General features: G+C 45.0%; 1 protein-coding gene and 1 long non-coding RNA gene across 2 annotated transcripts in view; one reads left to right on the top strand and one right to left on the bottom strand.

Moving 5' to 3' along the window:
• MAMLD1 (mastermind like domain containing 1) overlaps positions 1-5,440 on the bottom strand; it is an 82,136-nt gene extending 76,696 nt beyond the window's left edge. The window contains exon 1 of the mRNA XM_030497073.1: positions 5,033-5,440. Within this exon, the coding sequence (XP_030352933.1) occupies positions 5,033-5,086 (54 nt within the window). The 5' untranslated portion in view covers positions 5,087-5,440. The remainder of the gene's footprint in view (positions 1-5,032) is intronic.
• Positions 3,595-4,189, top strand: LOC115612600. Its single transcript, XR_003993092.1, has 2 exons — positions 3,595-3,725; positions 3,904-4,189. It is a non-coding gene; the product is annotated as an uncharacterized LOC115612600 (long non-coding RNA).
• Positions 5,441-17,945: the final 12,505 nt, after the last annotated feature.

The raw sequence follows: 17,945 nt of genomic DNA, 5'->3' as shown, positions 1-17,945 counted from the left end.
CCCAGCCTAACAAACCCCGTTCATTTCACCCAAGATGCACACCAAAGTCAACAGCTCTGAAAAGAGCTCCTGCAACTTTCCAAGTAAATGCTGCACAAAATAAGTATTTTCCCCTTGAAGGCAAGTAATGACTTAGTAATACATTTTCTTCCATTTAAAACTGGAAAATTATTATCAGTGAGGAGGCTTCCCAAGAGGAATAAAGACTCTTCATAGCTCATTTGCATTTGCTAGTTATCGCTCTCTGACTGCATCATGCTCTGGTAGCGCAACTGGTGGCTTCGAAAAGTATGGAGTCGTATCCCCAGAGCCATGAGCCCCACTTATGCTGTCACCCTGAGATACACTTTCATTTTGAACAGAGCTAACAGGCCGGTCCACAGCAACTGCAGTGAAAAACATCCACCAAAAAAACACAAGGACATAAAGTGAAACCTGTAACTGACAAAGACTTCAGTTTTCTGTGCGAAGCCCTAGCAGAAATAATAAAGAACACACAAAGGAGACTGCGATGCAAGCACAGACTGTTTTGCAAAGTTTCCCTTCAGCAGCTGGCAGATCTGAAATAGGTTACAGCAAGTTAAAACTGTGATTATCAATCACTGCCTATTCTGCAGGGTTGGGATTTGGGTTTTGGTTTTGTTGTTTGGTTGGTTTTTTTAATATACCAGCATTGTTTTTTAGCTATTTTCAGTTCAAACAATACTCCAGAGTCTTCCAATATCCGGTCCAATCTGAAATACCACTAATGAGGGTAGTAAGAAATGCCTGAACAGTTTCTTCACGTATTTGATAAGCAATTGCCTTTTTGAGTGAGCCCCTTTTACAGGTGCACAAACCAAAACTGACTGTGAGTACACAACAGTATTGTGCACATTTGGCATCTTAAGCCAATGCTCTAAAGTTCCCCTTCAAAATTCCTGGCAAGGAAGGAAGTTTTGCATAATTTTAGCACTCAACATCTGAAAAAATTAGAACAGTCCCAACTGTTCTTTGAAATGTATAAAAGAACAGTTGAAAAACTTACAGTTGACTGGTGCTACCTAGGTTACCCGTCAATGCTATTGAAACTGGTATATTATTAAGAGAGGTGTATGACGGGAATTGGTTTATTGTGCTGATCCATAGTAACCAACTCCTGTTCATCCATCATTTATCTCTCTCACCAGCGACATATGGGTTTGTCTATTCACACTCTCAGCATTCTCTCTGCTCCAACAAACAGTCAGCCTTTTCTGCTGGGATAAGGAGATTTTTTAGTTACATCCATTATGTTCGTATCAACATTTATGGCAAGAAGATAATTGCCAAAGAGCTCAGGGGGATAAAAGCTCCCCTTTTATAACACAACCCCCCTTAAAAAAATCAATATTGATATAAAACAGTCCAGCGGAAAGCCTTGGTGTGTCTTCTGCTTCCTTCAGTTCAAAATACTTCTTTTTTAACATAGCAAGTCAAACTGGAACATCAGGTAGAATAAAAAGCCTTCAGAGGAGTTACCCTCCTGCTCTTCCCATAGAGGAAAAATAGCAGTGTGCAATATTACTTGTTCCTTAAAGAAGTGAGTGGCAAATGTATCAGATATAAAGAGGGCTCCTTGGAGAGGTGCCAGCATCATTTAAACTGATTTAGCTATCTTTATTTGGAGACCATACCTATCACTTATGAACTGTAACTTACAGTCACCTTCGCCTGAATGTCGGAAACTGCTGACGCTAGGAAGCGGCCAGCATGAGGGGACAATGAAAACCCGGGATTCTGTCTTTTTCCCTATTTACGGAGCTCAGACAACCTGCTACTACTCCATCCCCCACTTTGGATAAATCCCTTTGTCACAGCTTCTGCAAGATTTACTTCGCTTTCCCATGGCTGTGTACTCATAAAAGTTATTTTAAGGCGACTTTCATCAGACCAGCAAGTAACATAGAACATTTATTGATTAAATGACTGAGAACCAGTGAGTTGCACTCTACTTAACCTACAGGACGACTCAGGGATTTTACTTACTGTTCTCCTTGCCTTTGTGTTACCTTCTGCCTTCCTTTTTCCTCTCTCGTGAAGCCAGTTCCTAGGTCGACCCTTGTCCTACACTTGCCTCCAGGCAGGTTAGGGACCATTTAAGTCAGCCTGACACCTTGAATCATGTACTCCTGCCGTAAATCTCCCTGTAGGTTCAGAAAGTATCTAGCACGATAGCTCCCTAATCCCATTTTAAATCTCTGAATGCTGCCACACTGTAACAAGGTCAGTAAAAAAAAAACCAAACCACTCCCCCCCCCAAACCCAAACCAAAACCAAACACCGTATTTATAAAACACTCCTACCTGTGTAACACGAAACCATACAAAAGAACTTAATAAATGTCTCTTGCAATTACTACTCCCCCCCAAACCCTTTAACTTTAAAACACCCCTCCCAACCTTAGCTTTAAAACAAATCTAACAGACTTTGCAGGTTCAAACTACTTAGTTACAAGGGACTAAAAGTGAAGCCCTGTCAATATTTGCTTTTCTGATTTCAAAGTATTAGTTAAAAGGATTAAAATAAAGAGATTAAAAACTTCAAGTTAAAAAAAATACTAAAACCCTTTGAAAGTAAAAAGCTAAATTAAAATTTGAGCTGCTCAATTCTAAACATTAAACAGCTTTTCACTCACTCGAGGGAAGCTGCTAACTGCCTATTACCTGCCTTACAATATACACTATTTGTTTTTTATCCCTGAGCAACAGCCTATTTCCTGGTTGAGTTTAAAAACTCAGTGACGTTCCAATTTCAACCCACACATGTGTGTCACTGTCAACGTCAGTGGCAGGAAAACATTAGAAGTCACCCCTTGCTAATGCTTTCCTAACATGGAATTTCCGTGTATCTCGCTCCCCCAGCCCACCGCCTCCCTGCAACTCGGAGCATCCTTCCCAAATTGCCTCTCCCCCTCCTTCCAAACATATGGCAAGGAGCGGGAACTGAAAATGGTCAGTGCCAGAACCACATCGCTGCTTTTTTAGGTGCTGGCGTGTCCCTCCCCTGCTCCTGCCGCCGGTAGCGGAGGGAGCGCGGCCGCAGCCCCCGCCGCTGCGGGGCGGCCCCGGGCGCGACCGGCGCCTCCGCCGCCGCCACTCCACTCGCAGCGGCTGCTCGCACGGTGAATACGCTCCGGAAGGCACCGGGCTTGGGGTACCGGGGGAAAGCAAGGACCCGCTCAACCGGGGGATGCCCACATGAGCGGGGGAGGTCAGCAAACCGCTGCCGCGGCCGGCAGGTTCAAGGCCGTTCCGGCTCCAGCTCTTCTCTCCCAGAAGCACATGGCCCATCCCGCACATCAGCAGGTTTATTTTCCCGTCAACTCGGCCCGGAGGGGGAGCTCCGGGACCCCCCCCAGCCCCCGGGCATTCGTCATTACCCGGGATTACAGGGCCAAGCAGGGAAACACTCGCGTTATATAACCGGGAGCAACTCGCTCCTCCCGGCGCTCCCACACCCCGACCGACCGACCGCCGCCCGCCCGAACCGGGGCGGCCGCACGGCGGCAGCGAGAGGTGGGGAGGCGCTGCCTCCGCCCCCAGCGCGGGGAAGGGGCCAGACGCAGTTTAATGTCCCCGGTGGCGGATCGGGGGAGGGACCGCGCGGTCCCCCCTCGGGGCCGGAGGCGGTGGCGGGCTCCCGTGCCGAGAGGTTCCTTGCAAGCGGCCGGTGCCCGATAGCTCATCTGCTTCCGACGGGACGAGGTGACCAACGCGTCCGCGCACGGCACTGGGGACCGCCCGGCCGCGGCTCCGCGGCGCCTCCCGGCCCCGCCGGGAGCACCGCGGAAAACAAAAGCGGCCTTTTAATTTATTGTTCCGCGGGGGGGGGGGGGGTGGGGAGGGCGGTGTAAAAGGAAACCAAAGCTCGGTTTCTTCCAAGAAGCGGCCGTTCTCCCCGAGATCCCTTCGAGTCACCCTGGTGATAACCCCCTGCCAGCCGAACCCGAACAAAAGCCGCGGTGCCCCTAGCCCCGGCGCTCCCCTTGGCCGAGCAACAGGCCGGGGCAGGCGGCGGAGTAGGGCTCGTCTCTTGACCGGGGAGAGGGGCAGCCCCGGCTCTGGAAGGAGACGCGGGACCGAGTCAGCGAGCGCCTTGTTTACCCTACAATTGCTCTAACCCCCGATCTTAATCACAGGATGAGAAACCAAAACAGTTTAAACCGTGAGTCAGCACGCGTTTTATTTCACACACACGCGCGGTCGCGGGGAGAGCGGCAAAAAGCGCCGCGTTCGCTCCGTCCCCTCGCTCGGGAGCCGCGCTCGGCACCGGCACGGGGAGGCTCACGCCGGGCTCCGCTCTCCCTTCAGGAACAACCCAAGGCTCCTCCGGCGCTCGGCGGAGCCTTTTGTTCAAAATCCTGCCTCTATAACGCGCGCTTCACACTCCCCGAATAACGCGGCACGCCGCTGCCAGCGCAAATACTGGGAGTTACTAAATAAACCATCATAATACGGACCAGCACCAGTCCGTCTACGTGTGACACCTTCCCGGAGGAGTCCCTTTGCGAGGCTCGGTTTATCCTTCCTTCCCTGTTTGGTGGGAGTTTAAAGGGCCCCTGCGCCGGGCTGAGCCAGCCTGCCCGCCCGGCAATGCGCGCATACGGACCCTGGGCCGGCCGAGTCCCGGTCCCACCGGCCGAGACCGGCAGCATCCGCCCCGCACATCGCCACACGAGCAATGACACGGACTCCCGGAGCGTCCCTGCCGCCGCCGGCGCTTTCCCCTCCGCAGCCCACACCGCACATCACTCCGTGAACCCCGTCCCCTCCCGGGCTGCCCGCAGCCCGCCCCAGGAAGGAGGCGGGATCCTCAGCCCAAGCTGCTGGCCGCGTCCCCCCCCGAGCCCTGCGCAGCCCCGCACCACCGCGGGCGCTGCCCCGAACCGCGTTTCCAAACTTTACCCGCCCGGCGGAGAGCGCCCGGCCGAGCGACTCTTCCCGAGGGTGCTTCAGTCCTTTTAAATCAACTCCTACTTTTCCAGCCCGTATCGACTGCAAATGCTACTTACTGGAATATGTGGCTCCATGCGTGGTGCTTCTACCCGCTGGGAAACCAGCAGCATCTTGGACTGGGGTTCAACCGGCTTTTAGATCCACTTTGGCTGTATTGAGCAAAACCCAGCACTGCGAAGGACTCTCCGGCTGTTTTCTCCTTTTAGGTTCCAGACAAGTTCATCCTGGCGTTGCAGTTTGCTAATGATTCACTGTCTGTCTCAATCTGCTCACTACATTTCCATCAACCCACAGCTTCCTCACTTAGAAGGTGGAGTTTGTGGGGTTTAAGTTACTGATAGGCATATCTAAGTGCTGTGTCACTCAAAGAGGAGGAGACACACACTCACGCTCACACACACATACACACTCACGACCGGCTCCGGGCTTAAAGGGGAAGTAACACGTTCTTCAGAAACTGGAAACCTCACAGATCCAACGATCCTACTTTTTTTCCTTGTGTGCAAGAAGGCGAAAACCACGCAGCCCACGGACAGTATTTAACACGCAAACAGCAGCTTGGCATGTTTAGCACCTTCTTTGCAGAGCTTCACGTTCCTTTAGTACAAAAGTAGGGTAGCTCTGAAAGATACAGGCAATGAATGGATAATATGTATTTTTTTCCTTCCAAATCGAAGTGTACAAATCACTGAAAAGAGAGCCCGAGGCATGAAGTGTAAAGGTTTGAGTTACTCTTTAAAAAGTGTAGTTTCCTGTCTCTTTATGCCATTACAATACAATATTCTTAACACTCATAAAAGGGTTAAACTCCTCTTGCACAGGTGAACCCAGGTTACCGAGAAGGAAACAGCAGAGTTGTTTCATTCTCACCTTTTGGGCTATGTACCTGTATTTTTGAAGACAGATACAATTCTGAAGAGGGGGAGCTCCCATAAAACCACACACTTCTCATAGGACTATAAATGTGCTTGCTACAAGCTGCAATCTCTGAATATTAATTTTGACAAACCATCAACTGAAAGCTCAAAACCTGTTCCAACCTCCCCTTGGATGTGCAGAAAGGATGGGGAAAAGCAAGCTGCAGGCAGCTAGGAGAGCACACTCGGTCCACAAATAATTACTGGCAGAATGTCATTACCTTGCTAAATCAGTACAGTTGTCACTCCTGTCCCAATACACTGGAGGTGCTAGAAACCCTGTCCTGCTACACTGTCTCAATGGATGAGCTGTGGAAGCCATAGTACCATTTCTAATAAAGTGTCTAAATTTTTTAAATGATTCCTAAAATAGCAGTGTTAGTAAGTTATGCTTTATAAAATTAAGAAGTTATTTGAATAAAGCCCAATTACCGTGGCCAAATACATACAAGTGGAGCCACAATCTGGCCTCACTTTCCTGAAAGTTCTACAGACAGCAGTAATCTTCAGTTTGCAGTTAACTTACAGACCAAACCCATCTTTGTACTCCAAGTTCATAAATATCAGGCATACCAGTTCATTAACAGAGAGACATTGTTTTTCACCTTTGCTGAGGCCTTCAACTTTTCTGTCACTGCTGTAACTACAGGCTGACTCCCCTGAGCAGCATTGATGTTACTTCAGTTTGCATCATTTGGAAGAAGAGGTTTGCTTTTCTATTGATTTTGTCTTCTATAATATTTAAAGTTACTCTGATGTATTTTGTCTATTGAAAAAAAGTAGTACAAAAATACTGAGTTTGTGTGGGTATGAACACCCTGTATTCTGAGGGCAGTGTCTAAGGGGAGGTGTATCATTGGGCTGCCCAGATCAAACCTACAACCCTGCCTGAAATGCCAAGGCTCAAACGCAGCATTAGAGCATCAGCATGGAATCTAAAAGAGCCAACATGCTGAGCAGGAGTCACCTAGACTAAGCAAGCTAGAATAAGCAAGACACACCATAATCTCCACTTGCAAGGAGGCGCTGCCGTCTGCCCAATACACAATGCCTGGAACCCTCCCCTGAAGATAGATGTGTGTATGGAAGAGCTCCCTTATTTCTGCCTGAAGTGTTTTGGACTAAAATACACATGTATGAAACATGTGGGGGACACTGGGATTCCCACATTCTGCAGATGTGCTGGTCCTACCATCACCACCATGATCAGATGATGAATGCATTGTAGGTCCACATCAGTTTTTCTATGCAGCACCTACAGAGCACACCAGTCGTCTGTCCAGAAGTTTTGGACAAACCATGTCTTTCATGACTCTTGCCAGACATCTGAAGTTTCTGACAAATGGCAGCATTTCCTAAGGACTGTCATTTGCTTTGGTCACTTCATAAAACCAGACCAAAGGACTTCTCCAGAAGGAAGCTCTGGGTTGATCAGGCAAAGGTTCAAGGTCTGTACTGGGATGCTCAACAGCGTCACAACAAGGACAGGTCTGGGTGTGCACAGAAGCCTAATTCCAGGCAGTGTAAGCATTTAACAAAAAGTAACACCCTTGCAGACATCACTCGTGTTCAGCCATGGGTAATGGCTAAGAAGGGGATTTCAGAGGTGAAATTCTCCTCTTTGGTGATTAAATTATGAGCCCTTTCTTTAAGCATATTTACTACAGCTGACCTGGGGGAATCCCTGGCTGCTCTGGAATAAATGACTAAACTTACACTGGTTCTTCAGAGCAGTATTTTATCTTCCTAGGCTAGGCTTACCCTGAGCAAATTGCAGATTATTTTATTATTGTGCTTCTGTCTTATTTTGAAAAGGTGAGCTGTGGGATTCTGCAGGAAAGAGGCAATTGTAAGGATATCAAGGCTGTTGTTATGGCCACAGGCTGAGGCTTGCTAAAATGTATTGAGGTACCTTCAACGCTTCCCCCAAAGCTGGGCATCAAACCTGGGCCTGACTGCCTGGGATTAATCCTGTTCTTTATCAGTTTTACAGTAGTTTGCCATATTTCACTTAGCATCTTTAATATCAATAGAAAACATAATTGGCTTTGTTCTCTTAAAAAACTAGCATCCTTTCTTTCCAAATGGAGAGATCTTATTCAAAAGCCAGTCTGAGAGCTGAGAAGTTGTAACTGGATGTAAAAAATAAGCAACTGATGAAAAGAGTGCACTGAACTGTTTCTTTTCTCAAAACAAATCCCAAACCAAACAATCAAAACCTAACTCCTCACCAATACCCCCTGAACCCTCCATCACCCAGACTGGACCAATGCTTGTCCTGCAGTCCATAGTTTTTGAAAAAGCAGTATCTTTTTACCAAAGGAGAACCAGTAGCTGGAAAGCTGCAATGTGCTAAATAACTGCCAAGTGTTATGTTCACTAAGTGAAAGGATCACAGACTCCAAGACAATCTTGACAAGTTGTGTGAGCAACAGGCACTGCTGAAGATGGCCAAGGGCTAGAGAAAAGATTTGCATCTTTCAGAATGGTGTGAACTAAAAATGCTCAAACCAGGCATCCAGGTAACCTGCATGTTGGGACTCTACTCTCCCAGGAGAACCATGCCTGGCTCCCAGCTGGCCTCTGACTGTTCCTGACATCAGTGAGGACAGCAGAAGTCCAAGCAGACAAGGGCTGCTCTGCACCATGGCTTGTGCACTGAAGGGAAGCAGCAACTGAGCAGGGCAAGGACTCACCACGGATTCACTGAAGGATTCACAAATCTGTCAGTGACCCAGAATCAGATGAATGGAAATCACGTGATGCTTGCTACTTGTATGTTTTTGACCTGAAATCAGGTGAAATCGATGGCTTTGGCTGAAATACACTTGGAGTGTATGCTTACTGGGAGCAGAAATGGAAAGCAAAGCTCCAGGGAGTAAAATCACATGAACTGCAACAAATATACACAAGTCTTCATAAGCTAAAACATGAGTTTGTCCTAATTCTACCCCAAACACAAGCCCTTAGCATGCGAGCATGAGGTGCAAAATTCAAGGGAGATATATACAAACTGGGATGTGGACAGCTCCATTGCACAACGAAGATAATTATTAGACCAAACATAAACAAGATTATAAGGAAGAATATATATAAAAAAAGAAATTATTCCTCTGATAGAAAATTACAGAAAACCCCCACAAATGTAAATGTGTTTGCTTTCAAGGAATGGAGACAACTGTGGCATAATCACAAGACAGTATAATATAAATAAGAACATAAGAATTCCCATCAGGTCAAAGATGCACCTAGCCAGTATTTTCTTGGAGATATCAGTGATACCCATTTTCAGAAAGCATTTAATTACACTGTGGAGATCATTACCATGAATGGACATTTTAGAATAAATGGGTTCAAAAAGGATTGGAGGTACTTATGGAGGGCAAATTAATCCGTGTCTATTTAACACGAAGATCTGGATGTGACCTCTGGTTCTGAACCACTAACTGCTGGAGGCTGGCAGGGGATCTGAGGGGAGGACGGACTCTCCCTGTCCATGTCTTGTGTACAAAGCAGGTTCCTCCCCGAGGGTCTAGTAGCAACTGATTTCAGGCAGAGATAGTGCTCCAGATAAACCTTCTTCAGTTTGACTGGTCAGTATTGCTTTTCTATGCTAGGTCAGATCAGTAATCTGCCTAATCTGGTATCTTGTCTCTGACCATGGGCAACAGCTGATGCTTCATAAGATAGAAAAGAAACCTTTACTGAACAACTGCAGGACAAATTGCACGTGCAGTGCAAGTTTGTTAGCAAGTATCTTTCTAAATTCAGACAATCTGTAACTGGCTGATGCTCAGAATCAGAAGGACTCTCGTGTCCTTTGTGTACTTCCCCCACAGTACACTACAATATACTGGGGATGAGATTTCTAGTATATGCAAAATTTCAATTCATTTCTGAAACCCATTAACCAGTAACATCATGTGTTGAGTAAAACATCTCAGGTAATTTTTTAATGTGTTTAATTGGATGTCCTTTGTTACCTAGTTAAAGTATATGGGAAATGCCTGAAAATAGATAAATTGCATCAATAAACAAATTTAATTTCCTTAATAATGCTTGCTACATTAAGTAATTTCATAAGTCGTATAGAAAAATATGTATAATTGTTAATGTATCAATTGTAATTTTTTAGAGAAATGTTACTTTTAGGAAAATAGGAAGCTTCCAGGAAAAAGCTTTGGTTTGTGAGTAATTAGCTAAAGGGTTTCAGCATGGCCTTTTGTTGATTTGGACATGAAAGAAGAATTCAGCATCAACTCTTCCTTCAGCAGGTCATTATTTACATGAGTGTCCATGGAAGAGCATATATGTAAAAGCATCAGAGGATGGACTGACATGCTAACAGTGCATACATGAACTAAATTAAGAAATCACATAAATGAAAGTGATTGCTGATTTTGTCTGTTGTACAGAAAACCAGACACAGATCTAACCAGAATCTCTGTGCTTAGGAGTGAAGAGATAACAACACTCTTAGTAATTTTCATAGGAAGGTACATAGCATAAAGTATGTAGCTTTTACTAAAGTATAAGTTAAAATCATGCTGTTAATGTCTGTTCGATTGCCAAATACTATTCCAAATCAATCTACTCTGCACTTATATTTTAAATACAGAAATCAATTATTTGCACAGATCAGAGATACACTTAAGCACATGCTTAACATTCTGCATGACTCTCAGAAACTGAAGGGATTACTGGAGTGCTTAGGTAAGCACACAGACACATCTGCACCATCAGCACTGGTGTGATCGTCTTGCATGAGGAAAAATCCCAGCCCTACTGACATCCCAAACTCAAGACCACTACTCAAAATCTTTTCATGTAAACAAAAGTCTGCTGATCCCATCCAGGCATTTCATTCTTAGTTGAGTGAAAGCTGGCCTGCAGGATTTAGCTCCACAATATTTTACCTCTCATCATTCCTACTTGCAATCAGGCCATACAAAGCTGCAAAGCACTCTTGAATGCAGATCTCCACTATGGCTGAGGTTAGGAAGCAGTGTTAGAAGACTATCAAATACTTGATGCACCTTCATCAAGGCCGAAAAATTGCTATAGAAAGGCTGAATGATGACCAATGTGTTTAACTGTACAGGACTTTGTACGGGACTTTGGGTCATTTCAATCCTGATCATCTTGCAGCTAATAAGATTTTCCATTTAAAACACAGAAGATAATACAAGTGAACATAATATCACATTTAATCGCTGTATTCTTAGCAATGATACATTGAAAAAGTTTGCTAATTAAAGATATTTCTCCAGCTCTGACTTGTGCATAAAACATCCTCCCTCTTGTTTTATGAGGCATGCTCCCTGCGCGGGTGCTGCTTGCTCTGTCTGGTGAGCACAGACCATGCACTGGCCTTCCCAATGACAGCGTTGGGGTTTTGAGGCACAGGGTGGGAGGGCTGAGGTTGCTGCACGTTTCACCTGCAGCCTCTGTTACATCTAAGACAAAAAGCCATCATAAGCTCAACTGAAAGTATACGTGCAAGTACACAGGCATCATTTAAATGAGCCTGCATTTGCAATGCCTGTCACTACCCAGGAGATGCCTTTTCTCCCAAGTGTTATATTCGGTAGCGTTCTCACATTTGTCAGTTGCTGCAGAGCTCCAGCAGCCAAGTGGGCACAAAAGCAGCTTCCAGCCCATGGAAGGGCTATCGGATCAGGAGCAAACAGCGACAGGCATAGCTTGCCAAATTTCCAAGTTAACAGTAGGCCTGGGCAATAGGACACTTATTTGACTCCTATACCTAACACAAGTAAAGCACCACTCAGAAGATACAATAATGCAAAAAAGGCTTAGTAATAATTCTAGCTTTGCTGTTTTCTCACTGCTGGATCATACAGTTCATACACATATGCAATGATCAGGAACATACGGACCTACCTCAACTCCTCTAGAAGTCAACAGAAAGGCAGATTCCAGCCCATACCTGATACAAGAGATTCCAATTGTTTTAAATATCTAAGCCTGCAAAAATGGTTCTATAGTCACTGTTTTTAAGACAGGATCACATAATTCTGCTTCTCTCGGGAAACACACATCCTTCTTCCTTAATTTTCCCTTTTATTCCTAAAGTTGTCCTCTTTGCTAGAGCTGATGCTATTTTTTAAAGCATTCTCTATTTCATGACTGTCAAACTATAATTTCCATGCCAGATACATGGCAAAGTTACATATTCTTCAACTCAAAACAATTTACATGAATATTCATAAACTACCTGATGGCAGAATTGGCCCTGAGATTTAAAAGCATAAAGCCCACAGAAACAAATGTTACCCTCTTCCCTTTCTCAGAGATCCCTTGGATCCAGCATGGAAATTATACTTTTATGCAGTTGTCAAGAAAATGCAAAACCAATGCACGAAACATCATATGTTCTGTTTATTAAAGAAGAGTGTCTGTGATGATACAGAGTCAGTCAGACTAGAATGTTGCCCATGTCAGAAATTACTAGAAATTATTGATTTCAAACCTTGGTTTCCCAGGGCTACTGAGCATATCCTGTCATATAAATATGCATCCATTTGCTAGCGGCTGCAGCCTTGTATAAAAATGTGTGTTGTCTCAACTAGTGTCAGGTTTCTTAAGCTGAAAAATAAAGCCCTGCATCCCTTCAGTGCAGGAACGAATACCAGCTATTAAGATGCATTTTTATGTCCAATATGATATCAGGACAACTTGCACAACTATGGCACCTATCCACAAATATACATTATTAAAATAAATAAGAAGGTACTGTCCTGAGAAATTGCACCATGCTCCCCTCACCCCCCAAAAAAGAAATTGCTCGAAAGATTTCACAGAGCATCTTTAAATTAGGAGACAGGTACAGCCTCATACAGCTTCTCATACAGCTCAAGAAACAGCTTGAATTTAACTACTTTTAGGGACAGATATGTCACGAGTAAGTTACACAACATGAAAGCGCAAAAGGATTGTGGGTATAGTAACTCAGTTCATTAGGGCTGAGAGTGATAGTTGAACTGTCAGCGCTTGTAAAGATTAGAAAGAAAGGATAATATCACTGTCAGCCATTTGGAGTTTGGGCATGGGCGTCCTCTGAGCCTGTCCCCGTGCATCCTGATGTTCTGCCCATCTCCTGCTCCCGGTCACCTCACGCATTACTGCACAGTGTTTCTTCATTTGTCCCTACTACTCCTTAAGTCATTCTCTTGGTCCTTCTGCCATGCTCATGCCTGCAATCCCGGCTACTCACTCTGCTGCCCTCCCTTCCCCGCAGGTGGAGGTGGGTCTGTCTCTGCCCTACTGCTCATTGAGTGCCGGTGCCACCAGGACCTGCCGTACTGTACCGTAGGCTCAGCAGTGGTTACCTGCCCACTGACAGAGGACTTCACAGACCAACACAAGAGTCCAGGAGGTTTTGGACATTTATGGTTCAGTCATTAGCTGCTTATGAAAGTTCAATAGCATTTGTAGGATTTGGTGAGGGACCCTGACAATTCTGCTGCATGCTCTCTTTGGTGCATACCCATCTTAGTGTTCAGAGCATGGTTTTGGTTTTATTTTTTTCTCCCCAAAACAAATCTCTGTTTTACCATCACTTTTCTCAAGTCACTTGCATGTCATAATGAGTTCTCTGTTTACTAAAATACAAAAGCTTCAGGGCTGACAGCAGTGGCAGAAATGACAGAATCAACAGCATTGCATTTTCTTTTGTCTTGTCACTTCATCCTCACTTGTTTTTGTACAGTGCAGGAAAGAGCAGAAAAGGGTACAGCCCTCCTATGACCAGCCAGTCTAACCTTTGCAGGTAAAGATTGTGAGGAACATGAATAGCCTCCCTCCCTCCCTCCTCGTGCAGCTGGGGCTGGACCAAGGAAAGCATTTCCCCATCAGAAGGGTGATGGTGATCACCCTGCTCTGCAATTCTTGGGCACCTGCTGCTATCAAGAGCAGCATCAACTGCAGCTTATGTATTAAATTGAGGGAAGTTGTGCTTTGCCATGGGAGGACTGAAAATGTGGGTAGATGGCTTCCAGTCATAGTGGAGGTCACTTGGCTGATGCCTACTTCATGGGGACAGTATAGGCCCATGGAAGCGTGGTGACTTACACTAGTGAAGGATCAGACATGCTCATTCAAAGATGACTTTCAGCTGGCTTTGAAATGAACCTCAATTCCTTTTGAGCACTCTAGCTTTTCCTAAAGTATTTGAAAACAACTTATTCCCAGATTATGGCGAGATCTTGCTCTTGCAGAAAAAAGAAAGGACAGAGTCAGAGAGAAAAGGAAGCACTGCAACTTCCCAAGCCACTAACAGCAGTATGATCCCGAATCAATGCAGAGGGGTTGACAGCAACAATAAGCATTAACTGCTGCAGTGAAGGGGGCTATTTAACCTGGCTACTAAAAGTTATTTCTGCCACAGCTATTTGAACAAAACATTTGGCAATTAAATTAATTCAAGCATATCCTCCCTTTTCATGGGAAAAATGCGGGACAAATCCAGGCAGAGAATGAATGGCATCTAGATTAATGGGGAATTGCACAAAAAGAGAAAAAAATAATGGTTTTCTAAAATATATTAGTATTACATTCTGCGGTAGCACCATATGCTGGTTTCCTAGATGCTGGTAATCCTGATATATTTTTATCTTGGTTAGTACCAAGGAGGGAGCTATACAGGGCCAAGTTCTTCCCACATATCTATGTTGAATGCAGTTTACCTTCACTCTGTGTTGTGAATCTGAACCAAGACAGCCATGCATCTGCTTAAGATCGCACCTTTATCTTCTGGCTGTATCTGACTTTGGATTTTAAATGTTGCATCTCTTGAGTCGTTGATGAAGCCTTTTTTTTTTTTTGTCCCCCAGTGATAGAGCCTGGAAATGTTGGACTTAATCGCAAGCCTCTACTGCTTCGATTTAGGATCAGATCCTCTAATTAGATCCAGCAAGAGACTATAAATTGCTCACCTTCCAGACAGAGAACAACAAAAAGCCATTCTGTGCTAGTGGGGATGTATTAACATATATGTAGTACTTCATTCTTCCCTAAATTGAACAATATTCCTTAATTAGTTCTTGGAAATCACTTTTGAAGCTGGTGGCATTTGTCCATTATTAGACAAGGAAGAACAGCCACAACTATTCCAGAAAAAAGAACCACCACTAATTAATATTGTTTAATTTAATGGATTTGAAATACCTATAGCACAGGTGACCCTAACCCTAGCCTGCTAGCCAAATTATTGTGCTCCCTTCCCTGTATGCAGCACTCATGCCACTGCTCTAGCTGCACTGCCTTCTGGTCACTTATCACAGACCTTGATACAGTTTCTGGTGCAGTGACCTTGAAGCTTTGGGGAGGCAGCAGTCCTAGGATGAAAGCAACTTCACCAGGATTCACACTATTTTAAAGGCTTTTGTAAGATATGAGTGTGAACACAGATCACAATTTCTGTAGGGCCTATGTATTTCCCTATGTAGGGAAAGTATTTTCCAGACAGCTAATCTGAAGTTAACAGCAATGAAATGGAGCAGCATGGAGCTAAGAGCAGTTTATTCAATTGGGGCTCACCTCTGATACAGAGATGATGCCAGCTAAGATGCGATACAAACACAGTAGGTACAATGTTAAATTATCACATTCCTTTCCAGAAAGTCCTTCTGTCTTTGAATAAGATACTTCACATCTTCAGTATTAATGATCCCTCCTTGACAGCCGTTTTAGAACCCACCCCTTCAACTTGACCAACTGATCCTTCTAAGTACCTCCACCCGCTGGCCATGCAGTCCAAAGAGGGCTAAAAGCAGGTAAGTGCAACTTTGGGCATAAAATGTATGAGAGAAGCAAGGCATGATACCTCCCAGCAACACAAGGAGAGCCAAACAGCAATTCACCCATGAAAAGAAGAGATTTACCTTTGTCAGTATGGAATTCTGGATTGAGAATCCAAGTGTTCCTGACCGTCCAGTTAGCAATTCATGTTACGCTCATCACCATGGTATGTGACTCCCTGTGACCACTCTGCCTCTTGGTAACTTTTAGCCACTCTAAAGATAGGTGTGGTAGCACCTCAGAGTCACTCTAAAAACCAGGAATACACGTTTGAGAGGCATCTTTTATAATTGGCATGGCTGAGCTGCAGTTCTGCCTCAGGCAGAAGGTAAATGCTGTCTTGCTGGGGCTGGTGAAAGGAAATCTCTCAGCACAGAACACATGCGGAGCTGCTCAGCAGCCTGCAGGAAGGGGCTGGCTCCTGGGGTTCCACAGAACCTCTTTCCAAAGCAACCAGAGAGAATATTTTTCCCCCAAGTAAGGAGCCTGTGCAAAGGATGTTGTTGCTGAAGTGACTGGTGAAGTTATAGGGAAGTTGAAATCACAAGCTACAGGAACCTTTCTGCATTCTGGCAAGATCTGACTCCTCAGCTGTTTATAAAAATGTAATTAGTGGCCTGCCAAGCACTTTGACGATGTTCTGACTGCTAGAAAATTGTGATAAACTTCTCTTTCTGTGTCTCCCTATCTCATGAGCAATTATTCAATCAGTGGGTTGTTGACTGGAGGACTCAGCCAAACAATGATCGGGCTTCTAAAGTATTCAATTACCTCTAATGAAGAAGGATCGGGGAAACAGCGCTTAAACACCTTAAACAGAACAGCAGAATAAACAGACAAAATGACTCTCAAGAGAAACTCCCAGACATTTGCCAAGGTTGGCTTTGGAGCCAACTGTGATACAAATGCATAAAATAGTAGTTGCTTAATGGTTGTGAAGTGTTGCTCTTTAAAGGTTACTGTCTTCCTGTCCAGACAAGGCTGCAGCTGAACAATGAATGAAGCGATCTATATATCTTAGAGGTTTTCAAGCACCTGCAACTCCCATTGGTGTCAACAGGAATTTCTGATAACCAGGATTGGGCCAGTAAAACCTGACTCTACATGATGTTAAGAAACCCCAGGGCTATTTGCCTGCTCAGCCCCAGCATTTGGCTGATGGAGTACTTGGAGCGAGGGCACCAGAAATGCTGGGTATTTGGATGCATGTTTGCGATGGGAGACCCGATCTCTAAACCACAGGGACCAGGTATCTGTGCCAACGAGTTAGACTGCCTAGAAGGGAAAGAATCTTGTCTGTGGCTGGGGAAAAGTGTAGTGATCACTGTAAAAAGTACGGCAGGACAGGATTTTGCTTCTGAGAGAATTTCTCTCTCTTCTCCATTACAAGGCTCACGATATACAAAGAGCTGACTTGTTATTGCAGCTCAAAGGAATGAATGAGCTCAAAAGAATGTGAAGAGGAGAGAATGCTACAATTCCAGTGGGAAGAGCTGCTTCTTTTTATTTAACTTTTCCATTCAGTTAATATTTCACTGGCCTTTGGGAGCAGCCTCATCAAAATGCCCCTGTCCTGTGCTGTAGAACTGGATGGTCACCTGAAGCGTAAACACTGCACCTGCCTGTAGCTGTCTACAAGTGTTTTGTGTGTCTGCATTTCTGAAAGTATCTCACGGTTTTGTTTCCTGTGAATGTGCATTCAGCCCTGCACGCTCACGAAATGCTCAGCTGAGTTTGGGAGCATGTACGTAGCGGGCCACGGCTTGGGGGATGGGGGCCGGGGAAAGAAAGCAGGGGCTGTAAGGCAGCTTGAGAACTGATGCCATGCTAGTGTGAAACTCCTTTGTGAAGGGAACAACATTGCCAGGTTTGGGTTGAAAGAGCCTTGAACTCCAGCAGCTTTAGAAATTTGACCGTGTACTGGCCGCAGCTGCACACAGATACACCACTGCAGAGCAGCCTCCCTTTAAAATGGTGCCGAGCACTCCCGACAGCTTCTGGAATTCCAGGATCAGGCCTAAAAATAACATCATGTTTGACCTAACATAGCCAGAGGAGCCAGATAAGACGATAGGCTGTGCAGCACTGCTTTAAGCCTGCTTTCCGAAACTGCAAATCCATTAAATATTTAGGTGGCCATATGCAAATCATTTAAATTCTGTTTCTCAGATGCACACCATGCCATGCAGACATGCTTTGTGCCCAGATCCTCCTCCTAAGCTCCCATCAACTA

The sequence above is a fragment of the Strigops habroptila genome, chromosome 9, assembly GCF_004027225.2.
Source record: "Strigops habroptila isolate Jane chromosome 9, bStrHab1.2.pri, whole genome shotgun sequence".
NCBI classification, from domain to species: Eukaryota; Metazoa; Chordata; class Aves; order Psittaciformes; family Psittacidae; genus Strigops; species Strigops habroptila.
Note: the sequence above shows the minus strand (reverse complement) of the source record. Positions and strands in the feature narration are given on the sequence as shown.